Here is a 27,822-nt window from a genome sequence, read left to right as displayed (position 1 = left end):
TAGGTAGGTTCACCTTTAAAGGCAAACTGAATTGAATCCTGGCCCTTCTCCCATCCCTTCCTGCTGCACATGAAATAGAATTCTATACATGTGTCAGACCACAACATGTCTTGGATCCTGGACAGATTTGAATCCAGGATCTTGGCAGTCTTGGGCAACGTACCATCAGGGTGATGGGGGGGGGCACTTTGGGGCATCAGCGACTGCTCCCGCTCCCCAGCAGAGTTAGCTATGATCTGTGGTGAGTGGCTGTGAGCCTCCTGCCATTTTAAGGATGTCGCCAATGCAATGCAACATCCAAGGTATTGTGGGTAATCTCAATGGCTTTCATTTCCCACAGTGCCATGGGACAATCAATGCCATGTCAAGAGGGGGCATTGCACATAAATGACATTGTAGGCAGTTCACAAATCTAACAGCCTGCACAGAGAGCCCAGGGCTGCCATTAGCCAAGGGCACTGACTTCCCTTCCCCATTGAGGGGACCCAGCATCGTATGACATCACACACATGAGATCATGCACCCCTATGCATGTCTCGCCCCCGCCTGATGAGCAAGCACTCACCTGGCAGCAGGGGGAGTACGCCAAGGGTGATCTTCACCCTCCGTGCATTCCACCCCCCACCTGGCACACGAACCCTCGCCCGGCGGGTGGATGGGGCATGCGAAGGGTAGTCTTCACCCTCCATGCATCCTGCCCCCGTCCAGAGTGCGAGTGCTCACCCAGCGGTGGGCTGCGGGGGATGGCAGCCCCCCCTCAGTAAGCGGGGGGGTGGGCTTAGCACCCTACCCACAAATACTGAGGGGGCTGAAACCCCTTCTGCCCCCTATAGTTGGCACCCCTGCCATTAGTGGTGGTCTCTGCCAGGGCTCTGCTCTCCGTATGTGAAGGAGACATGTATTTTGCCTATCCAGTGGTACCTCTGGTTATGAGCTTAATTCATTCTGGAGGTCCATTCTTAACCTACAACCATTCTTAACCTGAGGTAACACTTTAGCTAATGGGGCCTCCTGCTGCCACCGCACCGCCGCGCGATTTCTGTTCTCATCCTGAGGTAAAGTTCTTAACCCGAGGTACTATTTCTGGGTTAGCAGAGTCTGTAACGGAGCCTGTTTGTAACCTGAGGTACCACTGTATAGTACGTGCAAATGTGAGTTATTTGCACTAGGCCTCATCCTGTCTTCCTGGCCAAGGATTACCCACCCCTTAGAAAATATTTGTGAGGCCGTCTGAGCAACATGCAGAGTGCCTAGCCGCATTTCTCCACTAGGTGATCACAGCTTGCTCCCAAATATCTGAGATTAGCAAGGAGTGGCTTAAGCAGCTGAGGAAAGGTGCAGAGTTCCCCCTTTCCTATTCAATTCAGAAACGGCAGCAGTGTTAAATGTACATGTTGTGGCATGAGGAATATAAAACATAAAAGGTTTTTGGGGGGGGGAGAGGGAGGGAGGCGTTAAGGATGCATCTGTGGACAGGTGAAACAGATGTGTGGAGGGAAGATGGGAACACAACAATGTAGCAGCACCATGACCGGATGATCGCCCGGTGTATTTTTTTATTATTGTTTTTATTAAAGGTTTCCTTGGGTTATAGAAGTACATACATTGTCTCCACTTTCAGACTATAAAGTCCTTTTTACAGATCAGCTACATTTACACTGAAGTGAGACTTCAATGTTGTACACAGCATGAGGTATCTCCCAGTGTATTTGACACCACGCAATCCTATGCACATTTGCTCAGCCTAAAAGCAGATCAAATCATTTAACCGATTTTTTAAAAAATGATAGTTAATTAATTTGTATCCTGTAAAAGTTTTTCTTTTTTAATGCTTCATTAAGTACAATAGAGTTGTGGTACTATGGTCTCCTCTGGAAAATGCACAGAGGAGTGAGATGATGTGTCCGACAGCATTAGCAGCAAGTGTGTCTTGCAAGGATGTGGACGTATGTATAGAGAACAAGGCTGCTTGAGCAGAAGTATGCGAGGGTCCCTGTGCTTCAAACTCGGAGCCCATTGGGCACGGTAGAAGGGAATGTGGCCCAGACACCCAATGAGGAGAGAAGGTGGGAGGTGGGCGGAGCATAAGCAGGGAATAAAAGGGGCTGCCCCCCCCTCCAAGTCCTATGGGCACCCAGAGACTCTGAGAAGGTACTGCAGACTCTTTACAGTGGCCAAGATGAATCTTTGCACCTCGCTTCTGCTGTTGTGCCTGGCCAGGGTCAGCCTGCAGGGAGGAGGTAAGTCTGGGAGACGGACATGGAAAAGGGGACAAACAGAAATAGACAACAGAAAATTCAGTTTTCGTGCTCCTCTTAGAGGGATAACACCAGGAATAAACAGAGGGACTGTTTGCAAGAGGTGGGTAAGAGAGACAAGATAGAAATTTATTTTAAAAAAAAATCAAAAGAGGGAGGGTGTAGCTGGGAAGGTCCATTCAGCCTCCACCCCTGTCTTAGTCCAACGCTCTAACCACTACACCATGCTGCCTTTCACATTGCACCAGCAATGTGATGTTGGTGAGACACTTTGTTGGGGAAGATGAAAGCAAATGTTATAGGTGCTTTTAAATGAGGGCTATAAGGGCTGGCATTCTATACAATGTAAATCTGGGCACCAGAATGCAGTGAGAGGTGGGTAAGGAGGATGCAGGAACTGGGTAATTTACATTGAAGGAGATCATCACTCATCTGTTGCCAGGTTTCCCCTTGACTACTGGAAGTTTGGTGTTAAATTTAATTATTCCTGCACTCCCAACTGAGCACCCCAAAACGTAGGGATAGAAAGATTTACGCGAAGGAGCTAGGGCAGCCTCTGCCGACCAGGTGCCCTGAAGGATGATGGGAGTTGTAGTCCAAAACACCTTCAGGGCAGATGCTGGGCTTGGAGCATATCCTTCATTTGCAACAGAGTCTTAATTGAGGTATAGGACTGTGCTGTTCAAAAGAATGGAGAGAATTGTTATGCTGAAGATTTACAGTGCAGACCCATGAATGCTAACTCTGAAATCTGCCCTGCTGTTTCCAGTTAAGTGTGCACCATAGCTGTCAACTTTTCCCTTTTCTTGCGAGGAATCCTATTCGGAAGAAGGGAATTTCCCTTAAAAAAAGGGAAAGGTTGACAGCTATGGTGTGCACCCATAGGATTGTAGCTTCAATGAGGGTGGGTGGGTCACAACTGGAGCAAAAATAAATAAACTTTATGTCTCTTGCATATCCTCTTTTGCATCCACAAGGGACAGGGAACAACTATGGGGAGAGAAGCACAAAGGTACTTCTCAGCTTAATGACCAAAAGTCATCTGCTTCAGGTCACTTAATGAGAACTGGCTCATCTTCTGCAACTCTCTCTCAATTTTTTAATCCCCACTAGGAAGAACCCCATCGTGCCTCTTACAAACTCTGTAACTGCTACTGATTTTATTTCATTCATTTAGGATGCTTCCAGGCAGGGACTTAATACTGGAAACGAGTTGTTGGCAACATTTTTTTTTATTATTCATTAAATCTGTGTATCACCCTTCATATGTAGAGCTCAGGGTGGTTCACAACATAAAAACACAAGACAAAACATGAAAAAAACCACAAACCAATTAAAAAAAACCACGCATCCCACAGACACATTTAAAAGGGTATTGCTTGTTCGTTTGTTTTACTTGTTTTCTGTCAGAAAGGGTAAATCTGTATTGAATTAGGGAGGTGGGAGAAATGAGTTAGCATTGTGATGCAGCCGTAAGCAGCACCGATCCCACAATAAACATCTGCCTGGAAGCAGCTTGATTTTCTGTACTGCCTTCCTGCTGAATGGCAACTTCTTCAGGTTCTTAAAATGTGTGTGTGTGTTAAAAAACAGTAATTGCAACAAAACCAAACAAAATGCAGTAATATATTAAGGCACCAGTTTGATATTGCTGCCACTAATGGTGCTCCATGCCAAAAATCAATTAAAGCAACATAATGCCCCTTCAATAATTGTTCCCTTAAGTCTCTTGTTTCCTCTTCCTTTCCCATACTTTTTCCCCTTTGGTATCATGCCACTTACATTAGGAAGTTGTCTTAAACCAAATTGGATTGTTGCTCTGTCTAGCTCAGTACTGTCAACTCTGACTGGCAGAAGCTTCCCAGGGTTTCAGAAAGGGCCCTGGAAATATTGGGGAGTGAAGTGGAGACCTTTTGCATGAAAGGCAACGTGTGCTTCCACTGAACTATGGCCTGATTGTGATTCTTCAGGCAGGGACTCCCTTGCTTGTTTGTCTTGGGACAGCACTTAGGAGATTTTACCTGCTTTGTAAACAAGTAGTTAATATTAGTACCCATGAGTCATAACCATGGTACAGTGGTACCACAGGTTAAGAAATTGATTCGTTCTGGAGGTCTGTTCTTAACCTGAAACTGTTCTTAACATGAAGCACCACTTTAGCTAATGGGGACTCCCACTGCTGCCGCCACGCTGCCGCTGTGCGATTTCTGTTCTCATCCTGAGGTAAAGTTCTTAACCCAAGGTACTATTTCTGGGTTAGCAGAGTCTGTAACCTGAAGCATCTGTAACCTGAGGTACCACTGTAGTTAATTCCAGAATACGTCAAAGCTAATGGCAATTGTGTGATCATTGCATAGGGTCCCACAAAACGACAGCAGAACTTGTGCATTGCAAAGGGGTCAGGAGGCTGCAAGCCCCATGGAAATTGGAGAGGAGCCCCACAAACCAACTTTCCTTTCATAACCCCAACATCCCTCTTTGGCCCCCGGGCTGTCCAAAAAGTCCAGGCTCAGGGCAACGATTGGGAGTTTGCATACTGTTCCTTCCAGGTCACATCTCTACCTGGCACAAGGATGCCACATTCCTTCCATGCCCCGGGCAGCCCTGCACACACAAAGACCTCCTTCTCAGGGGAGAGGGGACTGACACCCCCTTGCAAAGCCCTGAAGGCAGGCAGGCCAACTCCCTGAGCCAAGAGACAGGGTGGGACCCAGGTGGGCCAGATGGCCAGGGTGGTGAAATAATCCTTTGGCACCTGGGACTCAGGCTTTGAAAGGAGCTTTGTGGAAGGGCCCAGAGCCACCTTCGCTGGGCCTGACAGGGCAGAATGATGGATGCTTTCCGCCAGATGTTGAGAGGAGAACCAATCTCTCAGCAACAGGAACAACCAAGAGTCTTGTGGCACCCTGAAGACTTAACAGATTTATGGTGGCATAAACTTTTGTGGACCAGAGCTCCTCTTCGTCTGCCGGCCAACTGAAGACAAACCTTTCATACATCGGGTGAAGTGGGCTCCAGTAATCCATGAAAACTCACTCACCATCTATGTTTGCTAAGGCACTACAAAAGCCTTGATTATTGGACGGAAAGTGTCTATCACAGCTGCCTTTTCTAGATGTTCTGCAAAACATGCTGTCCACTTACAGCCCAAGGAACAAAGTGTGAACTAAGGACCCAAGAAAAACACCCTGATGGTCATGAACTTGGAGGGCTTTCAAGTGGGATTAGGAGGGGAAAAAACCATGGGAGATAAAAGCTGTCAATGCTAATTAGTCATGAGGATGACTATGTACGCCTTCCTGTGTTGGAAGCAAGAAGCCTCTAAAGACTGGTTGTTGAGGACCACAAACGGTTGGGTGCTGCTGGTTGTGGGCTTCACTTAGACATCTGGTTGGCTTCTGGGGAACAGAACACTGGAGTAGTAGTAACTGAGCTAAGTCTGATCCAATACATTTTGCTGCCTGAGACAAAGCAGCAATCAGCTCGCGCACATGGTCACACACACACACACACACACATATGGTCAGGTCAAGGTGCATAACTCATTGACAATCTGCTGCTTTTTTGTGATACCCCAAATCAGCTGCCTAAGGCAGTCGCCTCCCTCTGCTTAATGGTAGAGCTGGCCTAGATCCAGCAGGGCTCTTGCTATGTTCTTCTACTAAGGCAGTCCCTTTCAAAAGCCAGTCTATTGAGTTATAATTAACTTTATGCTAGAGACTTGGTGTGTAACAACAATATGGGAAGTGAGAAGGCTCCAAAATAAAAACAAAGTAAAGGATGTATGTGATATCCAGTCTCATTCCCTTTTTCTTGTGGATCTTTTCCAGCATTTAAACCGCAATCAAATGGCCGGGCAGGACCTTACTTCCCATCCCTGATGAGGGGTAAGTATCCTGCATCACACCCACCCCTCATAAGTATATAGTATGCAGCTGCTAAAATCACTGGGATTATTTTTTTTGTCCTCAAAACCCACTTCAATGAGTGGCTTTAAATGTGCATATATTGACCCTGAACTAGTTCCTGTGCATACACAAAGGCTGACTGGTGCCTCTGAAAGATCTCCTGCTCTTTGCTTTCTGTTTCATGGGGCTTCCCTCATTTCACTCACCCTGCCCTGTTGGCTCTGCTGAGCCACCCATAGCCAGTACAAGAGGGCAGTTCATACTTTGTGGTCTGTATTTCATCCCTTAGGAGGAGGAGCTGGACTGGGACTGGGACCAGCTGGAGCCAAGGCCGGTAAGTTGTGGGGCAGATCTTGAGGTCAGGATATGGGGTGGAGGGTGAAAATCTAGACAGAATCAAATACCCATCTTGGCATTTGCTACAGGATTATCGTGCAGTACTTAAGACAACAAACTGTTGCTTTTACATCGGCCGGGTGGTATAATAGAGCAATGCATCCATTTTAAATGTGGTGAGCCTCTGATAGTTATTATACTAGCTTTTTAGTGTTATTATAAATAACTATGTCATTCATAGTAACTCTAGAAAGCTCGTACATTTCCCATAAGGGGCTTACTTGCATTTTAAGCATTTCAGCTCCTCAGAAACAAATCCTCTTTGTTACAATATGCAATAGTTTGTTGTTCTTTTCCAGTTGTCCACCTTCACAGCATTGTCCAATTCTTTAAAACTGAAGCAAAATTTAGAAGACAATGTACACTGCAGGGGACTTGGTTTAATTAATTCACACACACCACACTTCCTTCAAGGTACTCTCATTGACAAATTATCTTCACACCAGGCCTGTGAGGTAGTTTTAAGATGAGAGATAGTCACCCACAGCGAGTTTCATGGCTCAGCAGGGATTTGAACCCAGGCCTCATTAGTCTACATTGTACATAACATATGGGAACTGCCAAGGAAAATGCCATGTTGTGGTTTGCAATAAACCCTGGTCTGTTATGATCACTCTATTTTCATTTCCCCTAGCTATAACCTCCTCTGTTTTTTATTCCCACAGGGAAATATCCAGGCTATGGGGCCCAAGGATTGCCAGCAGGGCTGGGTAAGTTTAGCTGTGATGGTAGACTTAAATACAGAGGAGTAGAAAATAATAATAATAATAATAATAATAATAATAATAATAATAATAAAAATAAATAATTTCAAGCTGTCAATTCATATGCCAAAAGCTGACTGGAACAGAAATGTTCCCTCCTAAAGAGATAATTAGGGCTTGGCCCACGCATGGTGGCAGAAAGAGGTTGACAGAGAGATGTTTCTGCTTTTGTAGGTGCTCAGAATGGATTTGGGGCTGCTGGACCAGGCTTTGGGAACAAACCAGGAAAGCCAGGTGAGCAGGACATGGAATGACATCCAGGGGAATGATGTCCTGCATCCGTCAGTGGGGCCACTGCTAAGCCATGGACCATATGAAATGTAGAAACATGGTTGGTCTTTGCCCAGAGATAAGGGTTATTGTTGCAACCACCAAGAGCATTAGCAGGAACTAAGCAACCTTTCTCAGGAACACAGGAAGCTGCCTTCCATTCGTCAGACCGTTGCTTCCTCTAGCTCAGTTTTCTGTACACTGACCGGCAGTGGCCCTCCAGGATTTCAGACAGAGTGTCTGCCATCACGTTGTGGTTTAACCCACAAAGCGGGTGGCGCTGTGGGTTAAACCACAGAGCCTAGGACTTGCCGATCAGAAGGTTGGCGGTTTGAATCCCCATGACGGGGTGAGCTCCCGTTGCTCGGTCCCAGCTCCTGCCAACCTAGCAGTTCAAAAGCACGTCAAAGTGCAAGTAGATAAATAGGTACCGCTCCAGCAGGAAGGTAAACGGCATTTCCGTGCGCAGCTCTGGTTTGCCAGAAGCGGCTTAGTCATGCTGGCCACATGACCCGGAAGATGTACGCTGGCTCCCTCGGCCAATAAAGCGAGATGAGCGCCGCAACCCCAGAGTTGGTCATGACTGGACCTAATGGTCAGGGGTCCCTTTACCTTTACCTTATCTGCCATCCCTACCTGGAGATGCCAGGTATTGAATCTGGAACCTGCAAAGCAGATGCTTTACCACTGAGCTAGAGTCCTTCTGCAGTCTTTGATATTGCCTGTCCATCTGTTGATGCTTTCTGTCTTTCTACAGGATACAGAGTCCCAAATGGATATGGAGCAGGTATGATCGCTTCTCTTTCCCACTTGATTGAAGCATGTCTCCATTTATTCCTACCTCCCATGCACATGAGAGGGGGAACAGGATGAACTGGAATTGAATGGCAGAGCTGGGTGACGGACAGTGTAGAAAAGAGCAACCACGTGATTGAGGGGCTCTTCTGTACAAGGAAATAATAATAATAATAATAATAAAGTATATATATACGTATATATATGGCATTTTCAGAGAGAGACTTAATCACTGACCAGCAAAATTCAAGTTGTGCAATTTAAACTGAATTTGTGCACTTGCACAGCAATTGCTCCAGGCTTTCAGTTTGCCAACAATAAAAAATAAAAGCATATCCTTTAGAGTGGGTACATGGCAGAGATTTGTAAAATTATGTCCAGTGCAGAGAAATTAGAAAGGGAGGTTGGTATTTTGTTTAATCAATCATTACATGTATGTATGTATGTATGTATTTATGGGTATATAACCCACATTTTCAGGCAGAGTAAAACATATAGGGATAAAATCCACAAGAGGTCCATGAAAAGATCATTAAAAATAACAATAAAACAATAAATATCAATAAATACTGGTTAAATGAAAAATTCATGTTGTAATGGCCTGTCTAAGCAAACCTCCTGCAGGTTTAGGATTGTGCGTCTCTCTCACTCTGTTCATGACAGTTTAGTGCCCCGCTCCCCCAGTCTCATTCTGATAACATGTCTTCTGAAAGGAGGGAAATATATGGGGCTTGCAAGCACCCACGGATGCTGTTCATGAATCTGGCTCAAGCGCCAGCCCTGGTGGCCCCCGTATCAATCCCAGTGTACAGATGAGGAGGGACAGAAGCAGCATTCACAGTACACCTTGCTGTCTTCAGACTGATGCCTTTCCTCTCCTTCTGGGGAGTCTCAGTGCCCAGAGCCAAGAGCATATTGGTGCTCTGCCCACCCTGGCAAGCCAAAGTGCATTGTATCCAAAGCTGGTCAAGTTATTTTGGCATTTAAAAAAAAATCTCACTGCCCCTCCCTTCTCATTTTGCTTAACGTGTTGTCAGGTTTAGTGGTTTAAGGTAAGCTGAGATCTGTTGAGCTGGGGTGTGTGATTCCTTTGCCCACCTGCCTTTATATTTATATTTATTACTATTTAACAGTGATATTTATAGAGTATCACTGTTCTCGAGTCAGAGATTCAATCACTTACTGGCAAAGTTCAAGTTGCACCATCAAAGCTGAATTTGTGCTCTTGCACAACAAACTCACTTCCCCCCCAAGGTAGGACTTTTTGCACTAAGGAAAGTGCAGTGAAAAGTGTGGGATGTTGCTTGACACAAAGTCTTCCAACCTCCCCACAAACAAATCAGAATGAATGCTCCATAAACAGGTCCTCTGCAAGTGACCTTAAGTTGTTGTTTTTAGTGCCACTCAGATTTAAAATGGAAATTTGAATAAGCAAATGTAAATTCCACTTAAAAGAGGGGAACTAGACGGGATGTTTCTATTCCATCGTCGTTCATGATGCATCTTTGCCTTCCAGGTTATAGAGGACTTGGTTACCCTCGTGTTGGCCTCCCCTTGGGAAGTAAGTCAGATACCTTTACTTCTTCCTTCTGTCTCATTACCTGTTCAACAGGTACCTCACTTACGTGCTTCGCTGTTCCTTTACTCTCTTAACATTCCATTGGCTAAACACGTCTTGCTCGAATAACCCTCCATTTTAAAAAATGCTTGCCAAGACTTTTTACAAACTTGGAGGACCGCTAGGTGACCCAGCTGCACTTCTTGGCAAAAACACCAACCTTTCTGCTTATTTTACCCTTTTGAGAACTGTCGGCCATCCTCCTTCATTTTCAGACCCTGGAGCTGAAGTACTGGACATTGGATGCTGTGTATTTTTTCTGTGGTTTCATCTGAGGGTGCTTTCCCACCCACTAATCATGAGATTGTTTTCTTGCCTTTTGTTTTGTCCACGTGTGTTAATGTTTTGACCCTCCAGTGTTTGGTGCAATTTGGCCTAACGGCAACCACAAGACTGCACACACTCCAGTTATCTGTTTTGCTAGGGATCATTTCTATTCTGTGTTCCATGTCTGCAGAAAACCACTGTCTGGTTGTTGCTGTTTTGCCTTACAAGGGTGCATTGTTAAAATGGTGGTGGTGCAAGATGCTTGGATACATCATTTCCCAGGGTTCAGCCCTCTCCTCCAGAAGTTACCTGGGGAAAAGCTGTTATGGTAATCTTGGATATAATATGGACAGTTCTTGACTCCAAACACACACCTGGCACCCTGATCACTCCATGAGGGTGCTTGGATTGAGCAGAAGGGTCTGGATATGCATCTTCTGGCTTGGAAGTGACAAAACACTTGAAAGTACGGAAGGGAGGTTGTACCCCACAGGGTTGGTTTTCAAATATAGGGCTGCTGATATAATCCAAAAGATTAATTCACCAATTTCAATAAGCATGGGGTTCAGTGAAAGAGAATAAATTTGCAGAGATCTGCTTTCCTTTTTTCTTTTTTGCATATGTGAATAGGGGGTTGGTGGGAGTTAAGATTCTTGGGACTTTTTGGAGAGATTTGATCTGACATAGTGTGAAGATGTGTATGTTACTGTATTATGAGGTATGCAGTTTAGGGCAAGAACCATGGTACTCAGATTAGTGTTTATTGTTGTTCTGTGATGAAAGTTCACAACTTTCTTTTTAAGGTCTCTAGAAGTTATGCATCTGAGTGTGGTAGCAGAGCTACTTGTCTGTAGTGCCCTTGCAGATGAATGCCAGAAGGGAAATTCATCATCTTGAGCAATATGTGCTTTCCTTGAAACAAAAATGCAAGCTTCTAGTGCAGGGGTCAGCAACCTGCGGCCCATGGGCCATAAGTGGCCCACGGGGGTCGTTTAAACAGCCCACGAGCCGCTCCTGAACTGAGCTGCCCACTCGGCGAGTCCCCTTGCTTCCACGGCGCCAAAAATTGTGTCTGTGCAGATGCAGACACTGGAAATCGCTTCTGCGCAGATGCGATCCAGCCTACAGAGCAATCTCAGCGAGAGTAAACCGGCCCAGGTCAGGTAAACCTTGCCAACCCTGTTCTAGTGCATGTTGGCTGTAGCAGGGTCCTGTGAAACCTTCAGAAGGTAGAGAGGGGCTCAGCAGAATTTTCAGTGGCCACAAAGCGGGTCCTGAGTGAGCACTCTGCATAGCTCTTTACCCCTTTCTATGACTGCCAGAAGCAGAGAGGTAGACAAAGTAAGTGCACTTAATCTGCAAAATTTATACAGATCACATAAATTTAATTTATGTAGATTTTTTAAAAGTATGAAGTACACAAGCCTGCTCTTATTCTTTGTACCTAGCGTTCTGGTCTGACCCAGTCTCTTTCTCCTCACTCAGCAGGCCTTGGAGCCAGAGGCAAGCCTTCCAAATCAGGTAGCAGTACTTTCACCAACAAATGTTCCACCGGGAAATACTCCCCCCCTCATTCCCCAACATTAGGACTGTATGTCTGCTGCAATTCTGTACAGAATTCATAATTCCAACAATCCAAAAGTTCTTCTCCAGGTTGCATTTAAATCAAGCCACTCTCCTTCTCTGGCAACTTGATTTTGGGGACACCACAATCCTGGTTGTTACAGGTCCTGAGAAATGGGGTTTTCGAGGTCGCCTGAGTCCTTAGTATGGATGGCAGGCACCTTGGAAACAGCAGGGCTCCTTGCTCCTCAGATGCTGTTGCAAGCATGCTCAGCAGTCCCCAGAAGCCCTTCCTACTGCCATCACTGCCACTAGATAAAGGGAAGGGAGCAGCAGGGCAAGGGAAAGTATTCTGTAGAGTGTTGGTTGGGGGAGGCATTCAGAAGGCCAATTGAGCTTCTAATGGTGTAATCAGGAGTTCAATGTGGCCAGGATTTCAAAGTTAGGCTAGCGGGGGAAATGACCTATGTACGCAGGTGGCGCTCTGGGTTAAACCACAGAGCCTAGGGCTTGCCGATCAGAAGGTTGGTGGTTCGAATCCCTGCGACAGGGTGAGCTCCCGTTGCTCGGTCCCTGCTCCTGCCAACCCAGCAGTTCAAAAGCACGTCAAAGTGCAAGTAGATAAATAGGTACCACTCCGGCGGGAAGGTAAACAGCGTTTCCGTGCGCTGCTCTGGTTCGCCAGAAGCAGCTTAGTCATGCTGGCCACATGACTTGAAAGCTGTTTGCCGACAAACGCCGGCTCCCCCGGCCTATAAAGCGAGATGAGCGCTGCAACCCCAGAGTCGGCCATGACTAATGGTCAGGGGTCCCTTTACCTTTACCGATGTTTTAGGGAATAGCTTGGTTTGCCAATCTCAGTTCTGAACTGAGGCAAGAAGAGTACCACTAGTCACAACCTTCAGATAAAGCCAGTGGTGGCTTGTCCACTAGGGGAAATGGAGCGCTGCCCCAGTTGTCAGCCAGCCTTCACCTGCCGGCCTTCCTCTTTACAACCTACCCAGGGGGTGACGCTGCCTGTCAGCTTCCTCCTCACTCTCAGTGTTGCCTTAATAGAACTCAGCAGGGAGGGGGAGGGCGGTAAAGCTAGAATTGGTTGGCTCTGCCTGTCACTGGCTCTGGCGCCACCTACTGCTGGGCTCCCTGCCTTCTGTGCTACCATACCCAACAGGCACCAGCCACAAGTGGGTGAACCCTAGATATCTGTGCTGATCTGTGAAAAGAGAATTTCTTTCTTTCTCTCTTAGCAGGTTATGGGGCAGGGCCCAGTACTGGTGGCTACCCAACAGGAGCACAGCAAGGTGAGCTGGGAAAGTTGGATGGGGCCCCAAAACAAACAAACAAACAAACAAACAAACAAACAGAAGAGAACAAACAAGAAGAGAACAAACAAACAAACAGAAGAGAGTGGGAATTGCTGTTAACTTTCCTAAGGATTAATTTCACCAGAGAGGGGTATTGGGGCCCAACCCTGTTTAGTAAATATGTCATCTGAGCTAGAGCCTCTGTATTCTGTTTCTAGGGCTGGGACACCTCATTTGTAGGGAGAAAGCACTCTGCCCTTGCTGAGAGACAAGCTCTTTCTTCTTTTGACCCCCCCCCCCCCGCCATGAAACCTGTCATCATAAACCGATTTTGCCTTGTGCAGACCAGGGAGGAAGGGCAGGGGAGAGGAAAAAAGGAGTGATCACTTCCATCCACGACTGATTTTTCTTTTCTGCATGCTTTGTACAACAGCCTATATCGGTGGAGTTGGAGCCGGAGGCTACCCAAGCAATGGAATCCATAACGGATATGGCAATGGTGAGAGAGAAACGCTCTGGTATTCTGCAGTAAATTGGTACAGGGGGAGTCAAATGTAACGAGTGGCAGAGTTGCTTTTGGCCATAGACTGCTGTGACACAAGCATGTTTATCCCCTGCCCCAGAAACAAGGAGCCAGGCATGTGAAAGGTCTGGTCAAGAAACTTCAGGCAACAGGCCAGTCAGACTAGAAAGTACTGGGCTAGGAGGATCAATGGCATGACTAAGTATTAGGCAGCTCCTTATCCTGACATTACTTTGCAGAACATGCCCTTTTATTTTGTGTGTGTGTGTGTCTATGCTGCTATCCCATGTTTGGGACAGTTATCTGCAAAACTAATACATGCTTCTCAGAAAGCTCACCCAAATCTTTGTGGCAAATGTGTTGCATGCAAAGTCTTGTCCACCTTCGTTATCTATCATGGTTAGGACTGCTATACATCAGGAATTTTCTGGTCATAGCTGGAATACTGCAGTCAAAAACAATGTCCAGATGGGAATTGCTGGAATGTCTGGGAAAATCTGGACATATGGCGCAACCCATGTTGGAAGTCGAGATTTTTATTTTTGTTTTTTGAGATTTTGAAAAAAGGAAAAAAGAGCTTTGTATCCAGATTTTCTCTTATTGAAATATGGCAAGCCTAATCATGGTACCAACTCAAAGGCACTAGCAGTTGAGCAAAATAATGCGGAAATAATACTTTTCAGCCAGTGCATACTTGCACAAAATGGCAATGAAAATATACGCCCAGAAGGTGGAGCAGTTGGCCAACATATGGAAAAGTCTATTTGAACAGACATATTGCTGCCCATCCATCCATTTATTCTACAGGGAGTGCTCTATAGCAGGGGGCTCTCACTTTTTGCCCCTCTGGGCCCATCAGTCACAAAATGGTGGTGCAGGGGGCAGAGCCAGTCACAAAATGATGGCAAATGGAGGCAGAGTTTGGCACTATCAGCTGGCAATTACTAACATGGTTTTCTACTGATAGCTAATCCATCCTTGGGAATTGCTGAATTCTTTGCCACAGCATTTCCCTTGGGACAAGAAATCCCATAGCTCAGCTGTCCTAAAGCAAAGTACAGACATTTGCTCTGGAGGTATTTGGCCGCCCCCACCCCCACCCCTTTTAGGCAGAATATGCTGATCCAGAGAATTAAGTGGAAAAGACTTTTTCTGTTTTTTCCTTTCCCATCACTGCATGCCTCTCAAAGTATTTTTACCCATCTCCTGCAGTTTTTCTCCCATTCTACTTTCAGACTCAAATTGTACCTTATTCCCCCACCCTGAGCAAAAAAACCTGTGTTTCTTTCATCCCTCCTTTCTGATCCTTTTACTTCTTCCTCCCGTAGCAGCTTAACTCTCATATCTCCTTCCTTTGTACCCCCAGTTTATTAATATTTATAATTATTATTTAATTATATTGAAACATTTCTTAACCTTTTATCACACTTTCTAAATTTCCTTGAACATTTCTCTTTCCCCTCAGAGAAAGGAGACCTCCCTTCTTCCCAAAACCACTTCTCTGTCTCCTGCTCACCTTTATGCAGCATGATGCAACTTCATCCAACCAAAAGACTATTGCATGGGGCAGATAACTGAGGAGGGGGCAGTGGGCTGGTTGTGGCACTGAGGCCCATCTGAAAGTGGCCTAAGGCCCACTGTGGGGTTCCAGACCACTGTTTATGTAACACTGCTCTCGAGTCCATATTCAGCCTGAGTGGAATCAGTTTCTGTTTGGTTTGGGAAATCGTAAAGATGCGTTTTTTCTTTCTCAGGCTATGGAGCTGGAGGAAATGGATATCCTGGTGTTGGATATGGGAATGGGAATGGTTAGTATTTACTCCTCACATTTTATTCTCCTCCCCCCCCTCCAAGGAGCTTGGAGTGGCATTTTAGCACAACAACCCTATGACACACAGAGCCGTCTTTCCTATTGGGCTTACGGGCACGTTGTGCCAGGGCGCTGGCCTCTCAGGGGCGCCCCAGCGAGTGGTGGAGTTGCACGGCTTTGCCGACAGCCTCCCTTTTCCCTGCATGCCCACCAGCTGTGCCCCGTCAACCATATGGCTGGCGGGCATGCAGCTTCCTTCCCAAGCCTCCGCGGGAGGAGAGCGATCCCCGCAGAGGCTTGGGAAAAGGTTGACAACTCTGGGAAACGGGGGCGCTGGAGGGATCTTTGAACCACAGCGCTGGATATGCTTAAGACAGCCCTGATGACACATTTTAGACTGCAGAGTGGGTGGCTTGCTCAAGGCTGTCCTGTGAGTATCATGGCTAAGTCAGCATTTGAACTCAGGTCTCTCAAGTCAAAGTGCCACACTGGCCACTATGCCATATTGGCAACAATGGGGGAATAAATTTAGGGCTAAGATTGGGTAAGTGGAGGGGAAGATATGACATTTCATCAATAGAGGCGGGGGGGGGGGGTAGTGGATAAGAAAGAAACAGGCTACAGGACTTATCCATTGGCTCGCCTTGACTCAGCTCCAGAACTTTCTTTCAGTGTCCTGAGATTCAGGGCCTTTGCCTTCCACTAAGGGCCAAGCTAGATGTGTTTGGGGCACAGTCCATTCCACATGGCACAAGTCACAGGAAGTTCAGACAAACATTTTGAGGCTCTGTTTGCCCTGCTGCTTTCCCCTGAGAAAACCTGTGGCTTAGCGCTGTATTAGAACAAAGGGCAATCAGGTTTTCTGTGGATTGCTGTTGAATCTAATTTAGTGTTAAAAGAGCAGATTTTCCAGGGGGAAGTGGCAGGGCAAAGGCAAAACTGTTCCAACCCATGCCAAGAAAGCATGGGACAAGCAGAAGTGTGGACGAGCCCCCTGTGTGGGAAACGGCCACATGCCAATGGGAAGATCCTTTTAAAGAGGATAGGTCACATCTTGCTCCCAGAATTGATCCCTGGACTACCACAACAAAAGAAATGGTAAGTAGGGGATGAGAATGATTGCACAAGACAAGCGGCTGCCAGTCAAGAGTACATTGTTCTGGGCTAGATTGACAAATAGCCTGACACCAGTGTTGAGCACCTTCCTATATCCATGAGCAGATCCCCCTGCCTGTGTAGAACTGGCTAAGAGTGCAACAGTTGGGCTGCGTAGGTTTCCCTGCCTTGCAAGACAAACAAGAGCATCAGTGGAAGGGGCAATTGAAAAATGACATGGGAGTAAAAAAGCTAAGCTTGCCTTCTGCCTTGACTACATTTGATCAGCTCTTACCGCTCATCACAGGTCTCTTCCATTTCATCGAGTAACTGCAGCTCCCATTAGGGAGAAGAAAAAGAAGATGAGGAAGGGTTGATCCCCTGATACACTGCTTCAGAAATGAACCATTCTAGGTTTTGAGACAAGCAGGCAGGGAGGAGCTGTATACTGAGCCTTTGGGTGTCTTTGCAGGTGCCCGGGCTCCCTATGGCAGTCAATTAGGAGGCCCTGCTGGAGATCCTGCTGCTGCTAAATATGGAGGTAAGTCTTTATTGCGCTCCCTAAGGGAAAAGAGACTTCCTTCCTTCCTACATAAGGCAACTGACAAACAGCCTGGCAAAGTTTTGTGCAGCTTGAAGGGGAGCAGAGTTGACTTGCAAAGCATTTTAGCGTCAACTGGCCCTGAGGGGGTGAAACATGCCTTAATTACTGCATAAATGACTTAGGAAACATAGGGAGGATGAAAATGGCCTGGGTGTGACTGTGTTGAATGCTTATTCTTTTACCTGATTAACTGTCACAGCTTCTCCCAGAGAATGCAGGGAATTTTTGTTCGGCAAAGGTGCTGACATTTCCTAAAAAAGCTAGTTTTCTGGAGGGGAAACGGAATGACCCTGAAACCATTTGGTGCAGGTGTGTCCTCCTGTGTCAGCATGGGAGAATTTCTGTAGAATTGTTCTAAGGTGTGGGAAAGAGGGGTGCCAAAGGGGCAATCAAGGGATCCTCTCTGTGACCTTCTGTTGCCCTTCCTTGGGCTCCTATGATCTGTGTTACAGGGACAGGGCAACTCCCATACAGTGGGCAGCCAGAGGCTGCTGGCCTGGGAGGAGACTATGGTGCTGGAAGATATGGTAAGTTAAGACAGCAGGGGTAGGTGTGCCTCAGACTGCTACTCTGTATGACTGCAGGAAAAGCACAATTTTGAGTCAAGTGCTGATTATTTCAGGTACAACTAAAACACATACACAATCTGGGGTCCCAAATGTAGTGCTTTTGGGGTTCTCATGCACCGACTGGTATTCTCAGAAGGCTCTCCCAATTTATTATAAATAAAACCAGGAATTTTTGAGGGCCTTTGGTAGAGGGTTGCCTTTTTTTAGGGGGTCAGACCTGCAAAATGGGTATTCTTTTATTTCGACAATGAATTCTTAGATTTGTTTAGGGTTTTGAGGCCCTGGGCCCAAGATTGGAGACCCCCTCAATCAGTGAAGATAGGCTTGTAGGCAGAGCAGCTGTGGTATTAATATATATGCTATGCAGATGAAGCAGATCTGCATGTGTGTCCTGTTTTGCATAAATGGTTCTGCCCTGGGTCTCCAAAGTGAAGAGTAAGTAGCTGTGAAATATACTTTACTCTTCTTTGCGTAGACTCAGGGCAGAACCATTTATGCAAAGCAGAGCACACATGCAAACCTGCTTCATTTGCATAACATCTGTCAGGGGTCGGCAACCTAAGGCCCATGGGCCACAAGCGGCCCTTGGGGGTCGTTTAACTGGCCCATGCACCCCCACCGCCTGCTCGGGGACCCCCACCACCTGTTTGGTCGGCTCCTGCAGCCAATGGGAAGCTGTGCACGCCTCCTCCCTGTCAGGAGCGCTGGAAATAGCGTTTGTGCACGCATGCATGCATGCATGCACACTCCGGCCAACCGCAGCATCTGCGGGACCGTGAACCGGCCTAAGCCACAAAAACTTTGCCGCTCCCTGATCTATGTAAATAGTAGGGATAGGGAACCTGCAACCCAAGACTCCCATCAACCCTGACTGTTGGCTCTCCTGATTGAGGCTGATGGGCCCTGGAGTCCAGCAACACCTGGAGGGACACGAGTTCCCCATCCCTGATATATAGGCTGCAGAATTCTACTTTTGATGGCAGAGTTGGGGCTTTCTTTTGCTGCAGACTCTTTAGTACACACAGTTCTAGCTGCGACTTGTTGGGCTTAGCTTATAAATTCTTATTGTACATTGTCGTACATCTTGGCAAGTAGTGTGCTTTCTCCAGGACTGGGGTGTGATAGTGGAGGGATTTGTTTTTGGTGGGTTGAGCAATCATATCCCCTTGCCCTCCCAACTTTTCTTCTTCTCATGCCTTCCAGGAGCTCCTCAGACCCCCTATGGAGCACAACCTGGTGGCTCTGATGGCATTGGTGTAGACCCAGCTGCAGCCAAATACGGTAGGTGAAAGAGAGTCCACCTAAGTCACAGAACCAAAGTAGAGCTTCAAGCACATCCATCTGCTGAAAAGCAGTATGGATTGGGGAACTGAGTACACCAAACTAGTAATACTGAGGTCTCGTTACATGGCCAGTTTTGGCTCTGGTGATAGCAGTTAGTCCCAAAGAACTAGGCACACCAAAGAGATAGAATGTTATCTGTTAATAGACCAAGTTAGGTTTAGTTTGCTGCGGATACATTAGGGTGGCCGGATGCAAAAAAAGGACGGCTCCTACGCTTTTAATAGTTTCATGACAAGCTACACCGGCTGATCTTACCTATTCTACACAAATATTAAAGGTGCAAAAGCCCAGCTGTTTTGCATCTGGCACCCTGAGATACAAGTTTTAGAATTTAACACAGCTATTCACTGGTAGCAAACAAAACTTTCAGATGCATTTGAGGCATGTAGTTAGCAACTGTAAATATTTACATTGCTCTCATTTAATGCCGCCCATGTACAAAATATGATACATTCTAGATTAGGAGATTCAACTGTTTTCCTTTAGAGTTGATGTTTGTAGAATATATCAACTTGAAGAAGGCTGGGGCTCCTGGATCTTCCTAATCCTAAAAGCCTGAGCTCATGGACTAATTGGTTTGGGGTGGTCTTTTGTTGTTATGCTCTTTCCCTCTTTCTCACTCTCTGCTTCCTCTGCATCCTTTGCAGGCAATGGGAACGGAATAGGATATATGAATGGACGAGACTCCCAAGCTAATGGGCTGGGGGCAGGTAAGGCTGAAGGTGCAAGATAATAATAAAAAGCACAGCTCTCAATTGGGTGCAGCAGGAGACAAACTACTCCTTCATGGAAAATGGGGTAGGAAGTTGACAAAAAAGAGATTGCGTATTGGATTGTATGCTAAAAATGTTGAAACTTCATAAAATGCAAAATATATATATTAAAAGGGCACTGCTCCCCTCCCCACCATTGCTCTTTAGGATAGATTTGCCAGGGATTGGTGTAATTAGGGATGCCTTTTGCAACCAGTTGCTCTGCTGCTTCACTTGGCTCTTGTTCTGTTTAGCAGGTGCATATGGTCCCTATTCAGCAGGACAAACTCCAGGAGGGTATGGCAGTCCATTGGGCGCTGGACAAGCACTGGGAGGATATGGTAAGTGGTTCTAAAGATGTTCTCTTGTAGCAGTGAGGAAGAGATTGGATTTCCCTGCCCAAGAGGTATAGAGCTTCTCAACCTTTTTCTGACCATGCCCCACCCCTGTCCTATCAGTAGACAGGTAGCTATTTAAATGTTTTATTTGTAAATAGAACATGTTTTATTTATAATACAAAATATTACATTAAAATTTATACTTTTAAGTATTTCTCGATCAATGTGACCCTTGTGTTTGATGACCAGAAACAAACTTTTTAATATTCAGTTCTATTGCTGTGTGGGATAACCAAGATCACCTCTGTCCATTATGTTAAGGCAATTCTGTGCTAGGCTGAGTAAATAATTCACAGGTGATCTTGAAGTGCATTTGATTTAATGTAATTTTCTGCTTTTATTAAAATTTGTAGACTCATGCAAGCAGCCTGCTAGTGATCTTGAAACCAAGTGTTGTCGGTGAACTATGTAGTGAATATAGAATACTTCTGCTACACCTTTAAAATATGCAATAAATCCTCTGTGTCGTGTCATAGAAGCAGAACCATCAGTAGCACAGTCCAGAATGTTCTCAAGAGGGATATCTTTCTCACTTTACTTCTTCAAAAATTGTTTCACCTTTTGTTTTAAGCTTTCAAGCAAACAGCATTTCTTCTTTCAATTTGTCATCATGCAAATCTCTTAACACAAGCCATCAGTACGGCTTTGTTATCTGGAATACACAATTCATCAGTTTGGAAAGCAAACTTTTGAACTTTTAACTGCGAGGCTAGTTGGTTTTCAATATTTTTTGCCATTCCATCAATACACCTTGACACTGATTTATTGTTCAAAGGGATGGATTTGATAATTTCACAAGCATTTTGGTTCATAACAGTTGATATAACAGACACTGCTGGCAAAATCAAGGATTCCCCTTTCCTTGGCTATCAGTTTGGATATCTCATAAGATGTGATTAAACCGTTATCATTTAAAACCGATTTCTGAACAAACATTTTCTTCAATGTAGGTCTAGTTTCAAATTTATCTTGCAACGCTCGAAAATATTCCAGTGGTTTATCCTTCTTGTCATTATGTTTTCAAATGCTTCTGCAACTTACATGGATGCACTCTCATTGGAAAGTGTAGTCATACATATCAAACAAGTGGGGCAGATTGATGCAGAAAAATTCAATCTCATATTTTATGTAACAAAACTGAGTCAAATAATCATAAAAAATGCTTTATGCATGGCATAACTAATCAATATTATAAGAGCAATCAAAAGAACCATTAAAGTTAGAAGACAATGAGAATATAATGACCTTAGTAAAAAATGGGTTTTGTATCATTCTGCCCCATCTATGGGGCACTTAGATACATTGGATGGGGCACTTTGAAACAAAGCGTAAATTGTATGAGAATGGTATTTATTTACAAAAATTTAATGGAAAAAAATTAATTGTGAGAGATGATGTTCGAGATGTGCCCTTTGAGAAATTTGGTTTTGGCAACTGCAAAACAACATCCTTGAAATCAACACTTGTCTTATCTTCTACAATGGGGAAGACAAACATACAAGATCCTGGTTTTTTCCTGAGATAAGACACTTGATAATCGGTCATATTATATTTGGAAATGACTTTGGCCACATAGTAAACAAGTTTTTTTCTTTTCAAATTTAATGAGTAGGAAATCTCCAACATTTATATTTTCAGGATTGGGAACATCAAAATTTATATCCTCATCTTCTGAATTAGATGCAACTTCAAAATCTTCATCATCATCATCATCATCATCACCACCACCACTCAATTCCACAGATTCATTCCAACTTGTATTGGAGTCAGATTCTGAACGACATCTTTTCTTCTTAGTTTTTTTAGTTTCCATTAAACACAATCATTTTTTTGCCGTTTTCAACTTTTTCTTTCTGCTTCATTTTAACTTCATGCAATCTCTGTAATCTATCTTTTTGGGGCATATCAGTGAAGAGTCTCGATTTCCTTTCTCTCTTCCGCTATTCAAGGAAGAAGTATTTTTACCAATGACTTTTTTTTTATATGGTCTAACTACTTCAGGGGACAATATTGGCATAGAGCCTGGTGGAACGACCTTAGGAGATAATGTTACATCCTCTTCCAATCGGTTGGCTTCAACAACTGGTATTTTGTCTTCTTTACATTTTTCGGGAACCTCATCATTTTGGCTAATATCAGTGTCCACAAAACCTAGCTCTTGTGTATTTTCTTCATTTGTCACATCCGTAACATCGGCAATATCTTGAGAACTCGAATCTAACATTTGCATTCGTGCAAAATCATCAGGCATAAATTTGTTGTCCATTGTTACACGCTCATAATTGTCAAAAAAATCAGTGACTGCGGTTTTATTAAACACAAAACTTTGTGCTGCACTCATATTTTCTAGCTTTCTGGGGCTTCGATCCCGATTCCTCTTTCTAAATCCTGTTGCCCAATCTTTCCCAGCACATCTATTTTTTTTCCAGGATTCCGGATATCTACACCCCAAATATTCTGCATATTCATAAGCCAAAACCAAGACTTGCTGCAAAGACAGCCCGTAGTGCATTTTACTACAGTTCAATAAATATTCAGTAAATGCTTTCTCTTGTTCAGTTGAGAAAACCTGTGCAACAGTGTACTTGGACCCATATATATTAGAAGACGACGCTTCATTTTCTTCAGAAGTTTTTCGAAACTTTTCAATGCGATGTTGCAAAGTTGCAGCTTTGATCCTGTATTTGTCAGCTGCCCTCCGTATAGACAATCTCTTTAATATAACTTCAGATATAGCAGTCTTTACGTTCTACTCATCGATACTTCGTCTATCAGTCTTAGGTTTATAAGTTCGCACCATTTTCTGGAGAACAGAATAACTAGTTTAGTGATTTCATGCAAACTTGTATATTGGGGCACTATTGTACACTGCAGGGCACTTTTATACATATCAATGTGCCCCGTTTCTTAGTGTATCTAAGTACCCCACGGACATTTTCAGAAAATAATTATTAGTAAAACCACTGAATTTATTTAAAAATCACGTGTAATCCTGATTACCTTTGGTATTTTAAAATCTTAACTAAATGATGTAAAACAGTGTCAGAACACTTACACTTCACGTAATTTTTTAGCTGGCCACGCTAAAAGCACAGCTACTCTCGTCAAATGCCAACGGCTAACTAGCGGACGGCATGGTTGCAGCTGTTGTACTCACACATGTATAGACACATTTTAGTGATGTCACAATACGAATAACATTTCTTGAAATTGAAATATTGTTGGTGCATCAATGTGCCCCGCCTCCCCCTAGGCCAGGCTTCCTCAACCTCGGCCTTCCACATGTTTTTGGCCTACAACTCCCATGAGTCCTAGCTAGAAGGACCAGTGGTCAGGGATGATGGGAACTGTAGTCTCAAAACATCTGGAGGGCTGAGGTTGAGGAAGCCTGCCCTAGGTATTGTGTAATCTTATGGTAACAGAATTCATAGCCAAGATACTCAACTGAGTATTGTAGGCTTCCTCTTTTTTTGTGGAGGTAGCTATGGGGTATCATAAAAGTAAAAAACTGAAACTTGATACATATGCCAAATAACTTTACGTATGTTTGCAACTAAAAATAATATCACTTCTCAGAAATAAAACAGCATTAGAACATCTGAACAAAGACAAATGCAAAGTTATTCTGATCTTGACAGATCTTTACGAGGAGAAGCAACTGAACACAGCAACCACAAAAGGAATGGCAAACATAATGCCTGCAGTCCTAGGGTTGCAATTCTTAACACTTACTGGGGAGTAATTCATTGAACACAGGACTTGCTTCTGAGAAAGCATGCATAGGCATGCACTGCATACTGTAGTCTTTGCAATGCCTTTTCACACTTTATATTTTGATAATTGGATGTTTGAGCACTGTGATTTGTACAAAAAGAGGCTACAAATGGTCTTGAGTGAATTTCTTGCTTTGGAATAAATGGAAAAGCGTTCTGTACACCAAATAAGAGTAAGGAAAAAACCAGTCACTTTTTCTGTTTTGCTCTAGGAGGAAAAGAATCTAAGTATGGAATGAATGGTTTTCTGGGAAATGGGTACAGAGGTAAGAAAGATGGGGTCCCTATCTTTCATAATTGCGGCTGTTCGCTATCCTTACTACTCAGTCTGTTGTACAAATCAGAGCTTCCATAGTTTGGTTCCTATCTGATCAGTTTCTATCCCCACCACATGCCTTTCTGCAACCTGTTTCTGGAAGTGCAAGGATGAAATATGGAACAATGCCTGCCTCTTTTTCTACATTTTCCCCCCTTCTGTTTTCTCAGGTCGCTGCTCTTCTGGAAAATGCTGAGGAATGATGTTACTGTGTGGAACTTTCTCTGCAGCAGGATTCAGGCATCCCAGCAACTTTTGGTGCTAAGTGTGATGATCAACGACAACCAAGTTTTCCAGTATAAATTATCCTATATTTCTTTTTCCTGTTTTTATTTTATCATTAGAAACCTTTCATTGTAAAAGAGAAGATTTTACCATGTTGGCTTCTAAAGCATTATTGAACACATTTTCTAAGGGCTGTTAGCATGTCAAGATCAGTGTTACAGAGATGGACACATGAAGTTGGAAACCCCTTTCCTTCCAAAGAGATTTGACTTATCAATTCCACTTCTTTGGAAGTAGCCTAGAGTTGATTCCCATCTTAGTGTGTATCTGGGTGCCCAGGCACAAGTGTCTTTTCAATTAAAAATAAGTAAATCCACAATTCTGTTGTCTTTATCATTCTTGGTGAAAGAATTGTAACATACCAAACCAACCATTGCCTTTCTTTAAACATTCATGTTTTGTTTTTCAGTTGCTGTGGGTTTTCTACATTCTAAACAATACTACCCAGCCCTAAGTCAAATTGAAATATTTGCACTGGGTTTGTGCAAAGGTTGTGAACAGTTAGAAATATAAAGAAAGATTTGGATCTCTGGGGTCACTTATAGAAATTTGAACATGGGGAAAAGCAGGGGAAGGATACATGGGAAACCCAGATGTGTGCTAGCTATACAATCCAACCACAGCGATAACCAGCCTTCTTTGCTAGATGGAGCTGCTGCAATTCCAGATGGGCTTATAATTTTCTCCTAACCAACAGAAACTTCTGTGATCAAGTTTGGCACTTGGGGGTTTCTTTCATTCTCAGCTTCTTGGCCACACAGTTCTCAGAAACAGTACCGTATTTGAAAAAGTGGTACAGTAATGGCCACATATTAATTACATCAAAATAAATAATGAGTTAATGTTATGGGACTCCCCGTTTCTTATGAACTATATTAACTCAATGTGAGGGGATTTAAGTATCATAAAACCACTTTAAAGTATGTAAAATGGCAATTTCATATTTTAACAAGATTGTAATTTTGCCACACACACCTCAAACTGCTACCCAGAGCACATGACTTTTCCCCTACACTGGTTCTATGTACAATTTGTGCTTGTTAACTCAAGCTTGACAGATGGGCTTTTAAAAAGTCTTTTTTATTTTTATTTTGGCAGGCTGGCTCTCCCAGTCTGACCAAAGGGGTGCCCATCATGGAGCCATTTAGAACAACCCTTATTACTTATGTCATTCAGGACAAGGGGATGGGGGTTTGCACTTTCCAGGTCAGCTGGGGCCCTTGGAGTTCCCCAGTACCTTACAAGTCTCCCCTAGCTTCACCACTTCAGCCGACATAGACAATACATCAGGTGAAGGCCCTTATGGTCTGACTTGGGGGGGGGGGAGACACTGTTTCCCTTTGCACAGAAAACATCCAGGGAACCCAGAAAACCCAGGTGGATCAACTGAGGCTGAGAACACACCATATATTTAAAACATATCCCCCACTACACCAAAGAATCCTGGGAACTGTAACTTACTCTCACAAAACTACAATTCCCATCACCCCTAAACTACAGTTCCCACAGTTCTTGCTGGAGTGGGGATGCTGCAAACGCGCTTTAAATGTATGGCATAGACAACGACCTGAGTCACTCTAAGGGGGAGGGAGCGTTGAATCAGAGGCTCTCCAGAGAGATCCAACGCAGGTTTCCGAGTTCTGGTTCGACCTGTTTGCCATACCACCCAAGAAACAGAACCAGAGTTCGTTTTTCCCTTCGGGATCCTGGAACTGTCGAGTTGGAACGGACACCCTAGAGGTCATCTAGTCCAACTCCCCGTCATGCGCCGGATCTGGGTGCTAGCAAGGCAGGCGCTTCCAGCAGTTCCCTAGTCTCGGGGTGGGGGAGGGCAGGTGGGTGAGCAGCTGCATGTAGCCCCCCGCCCTCCCAATCCAGACAGGCTCGGGTGGGGGCCCGGCCGCCCCGGTATTGTTCGCCCTTCCCCGGGATGCACTGCTTGCTCACACACACTTACCAGGGCTCCTCACTCTCGAGGAGACGGCAATTCTTCATTTACCGCGACTTCCCCCTCCCGCTCGAGCGAAGGAGGCCGCTTAGGCCCACCCGACCACCTGCTTCCAGTTCTTTCTCCTCAGGTGCCGCGTCCGACGTCGGGTCCCGCCTCCCCAAAGGCAAAAAAGCCTCGTCTGTTTCCTATCGAGTGGGCGGCCCAGGGACTCCTCGGCAAAGTCCCCGCTGGCAGGCTTGCCTCCGAGTCCGAGCGAGGCCTTTCCTCTTTCCTCAACCCAGCTGGCGTCGTCCACCCACCTGCCAACGCACTGACTGACTGGGCAAACAAAAAAATCGGGGGCTGACAGTTAAAGAGAGGCGTTTCCGTTGAAAGGAGCGCTCGCGCGCTCGCTTAGTCCATTCGGCCCGTAGCCTTTCACGCACGCATGCGCGGTGACGTCGGGACGCCGAAGTGGGCGAGGCCGTTTGGAATTTTGGCGCGAGAGCGCAAACCGGGCGTTGAGGGGATTCGCGCGCGCGCGCCGGGCAGGAATACACACACCTGAGGGAAGGGAGGGGGTGGGAAAAGGGCTGCTTCATCCGGGAACTCTCGGACGGACGGAACAAAGCGATTCCCTCGCTCGCACGTACGCGAGAGCCCTTGCTCTCCGGGGCTCCGAGGAAATTTAAAATTATAAAGAGGAAGGAGAAGAGAGGTAAGGCGCCGGTGCTTTTGCGTTTCCTCAGTGGCAGGAGCGGGTGTGGCGGTGATGTAGCCGACTAGGAGCAGGGGAAAGGGGGGGCGCCCCCGCACCTGAGGTGAATTTCGGGGGAGGGCAGAGGCGGTGGCTGGGGGAACAGGGCCCTTCTCCGTGGAGGAGGGTGAGGCTGCCGGTGGTGGCTATCTATCACGGTTAGAATGATTAAACGTCGTATTGATTTCTATCCCGCCTTTTCCCCTGACAGGGACTTGAGGCGGCTTACAGAGGGAATAGGAAGCGGCCGAAACGTAGGTTGAGGTGGGGGGAGGGAGGGAACGACGATTAAAAAGCAAGTAAAAACATGGATAGAGCCGTGTTTCTGATAGGTCTGGGGGAAAGGAAGCTGAGGCAGGGGTCGAAAGGGGCTTATTCTAGCCAGGGTCACACTTGCAAGATGTTATAGGGCCTGGCGGGGGGTGGGGAGGTTGTGCCCAAGGCTTCGTGGAAAGTGTGAGGTATTTGAGGGCGTCTTGGGAGGCGGTCCCAAGCATAAGGCGGGTCGGAGGCAGCAGGGCTT

At 45.3% G+C, this 27,822-nt stretch overlaps 1 protein-coding gene and 1 long non-coding RNA gene across 12 annotated transcripts; one reads left to right on the top strand and one right to left on the bottom strand.

Moving 5' to 3' along the window:
- The first annotated feature begins 2,147 nt into the window (after window positions 1-2,147).
- On the top strand, window positions 2,148-24,931 carry GREP1 (glycine rich extracellular protein 1). Of its 11 annotated transcripts, none has more exons than XM_083580376.1 (18): window positions 2,148-2,240; window positions 6,089-6,145; window positions 6,456-6,500; window positions 7,228-7,272; window positions 7,501-7,560; window positions 8,354-8,383; window positions 9,908-9,952; window positions 11,765-11,797; window positions 13,090-13,140; window positions 13,577-13,642; window positions 15,421-15,474; window positions 17,044-17,112; window positions 17,628-17,702; window positions 18,948-19,025; window positions 19,736-19,798; window positions 20,095-20,181; window positions 24,224-24,277; window positions 24,498-24,931. In XM_083580376.1, the coding sequence occupies exons 1-18, from the start codon at window positions 2,180-2,182 to the stop codon at window positions 24,521-24,523; spliced, it is 999 nt and encodes a 332-aa protein (XP_083436502.1). In that variant the 5' UTR covers window positions 2,148-2,179; the 3' UTR covers window positions 24,524-24,931. The 11 variants fall into 11 exon arrangements, with proteins under 11 accessions (XP_083436502.1, XP_083436501.1, XP_083436500.1 ...); XM_083580375.1 differs by having other exon boundaries at window positions 13,087-13,140; XM_083580374.1 differs by having other exon boundaries at window positions 11,762-11,797.
- On the bottom strand, window positions 20,321-27,260 carry LOC310746559. Its single transcript, XR_014540742.1, has 2 exons — window positions 26,570-27,260; window positions 20,321-23,041 (listed from the first exon to the last, which is right to left on the bottom strand). It is a non-coding gene; the product is annotated as an uncharacterized lncRNA (long non-coding RNA).
- Between the last annotated feature and the right edge of the window lie 562 nt (window positions 27,261-27,822).

Source organism: Podarcis filfolensis, assembly GCF_964270895.1.
Source record: "Podarcis filfolensis genome assembly, chromosome: 13".
NCBI classification, from domain to species: Eukaryota; Metazoa; Chordata; class Lepidosauria; order Squamata; family Lacertidae; genus Podarcis; species Podarcis filfolensis.
The sequence above is the reverse complement of the archived record's forward strand: the minus strand, read 5'-3'. Positions and strand labels throughout refer to the sequence as shown.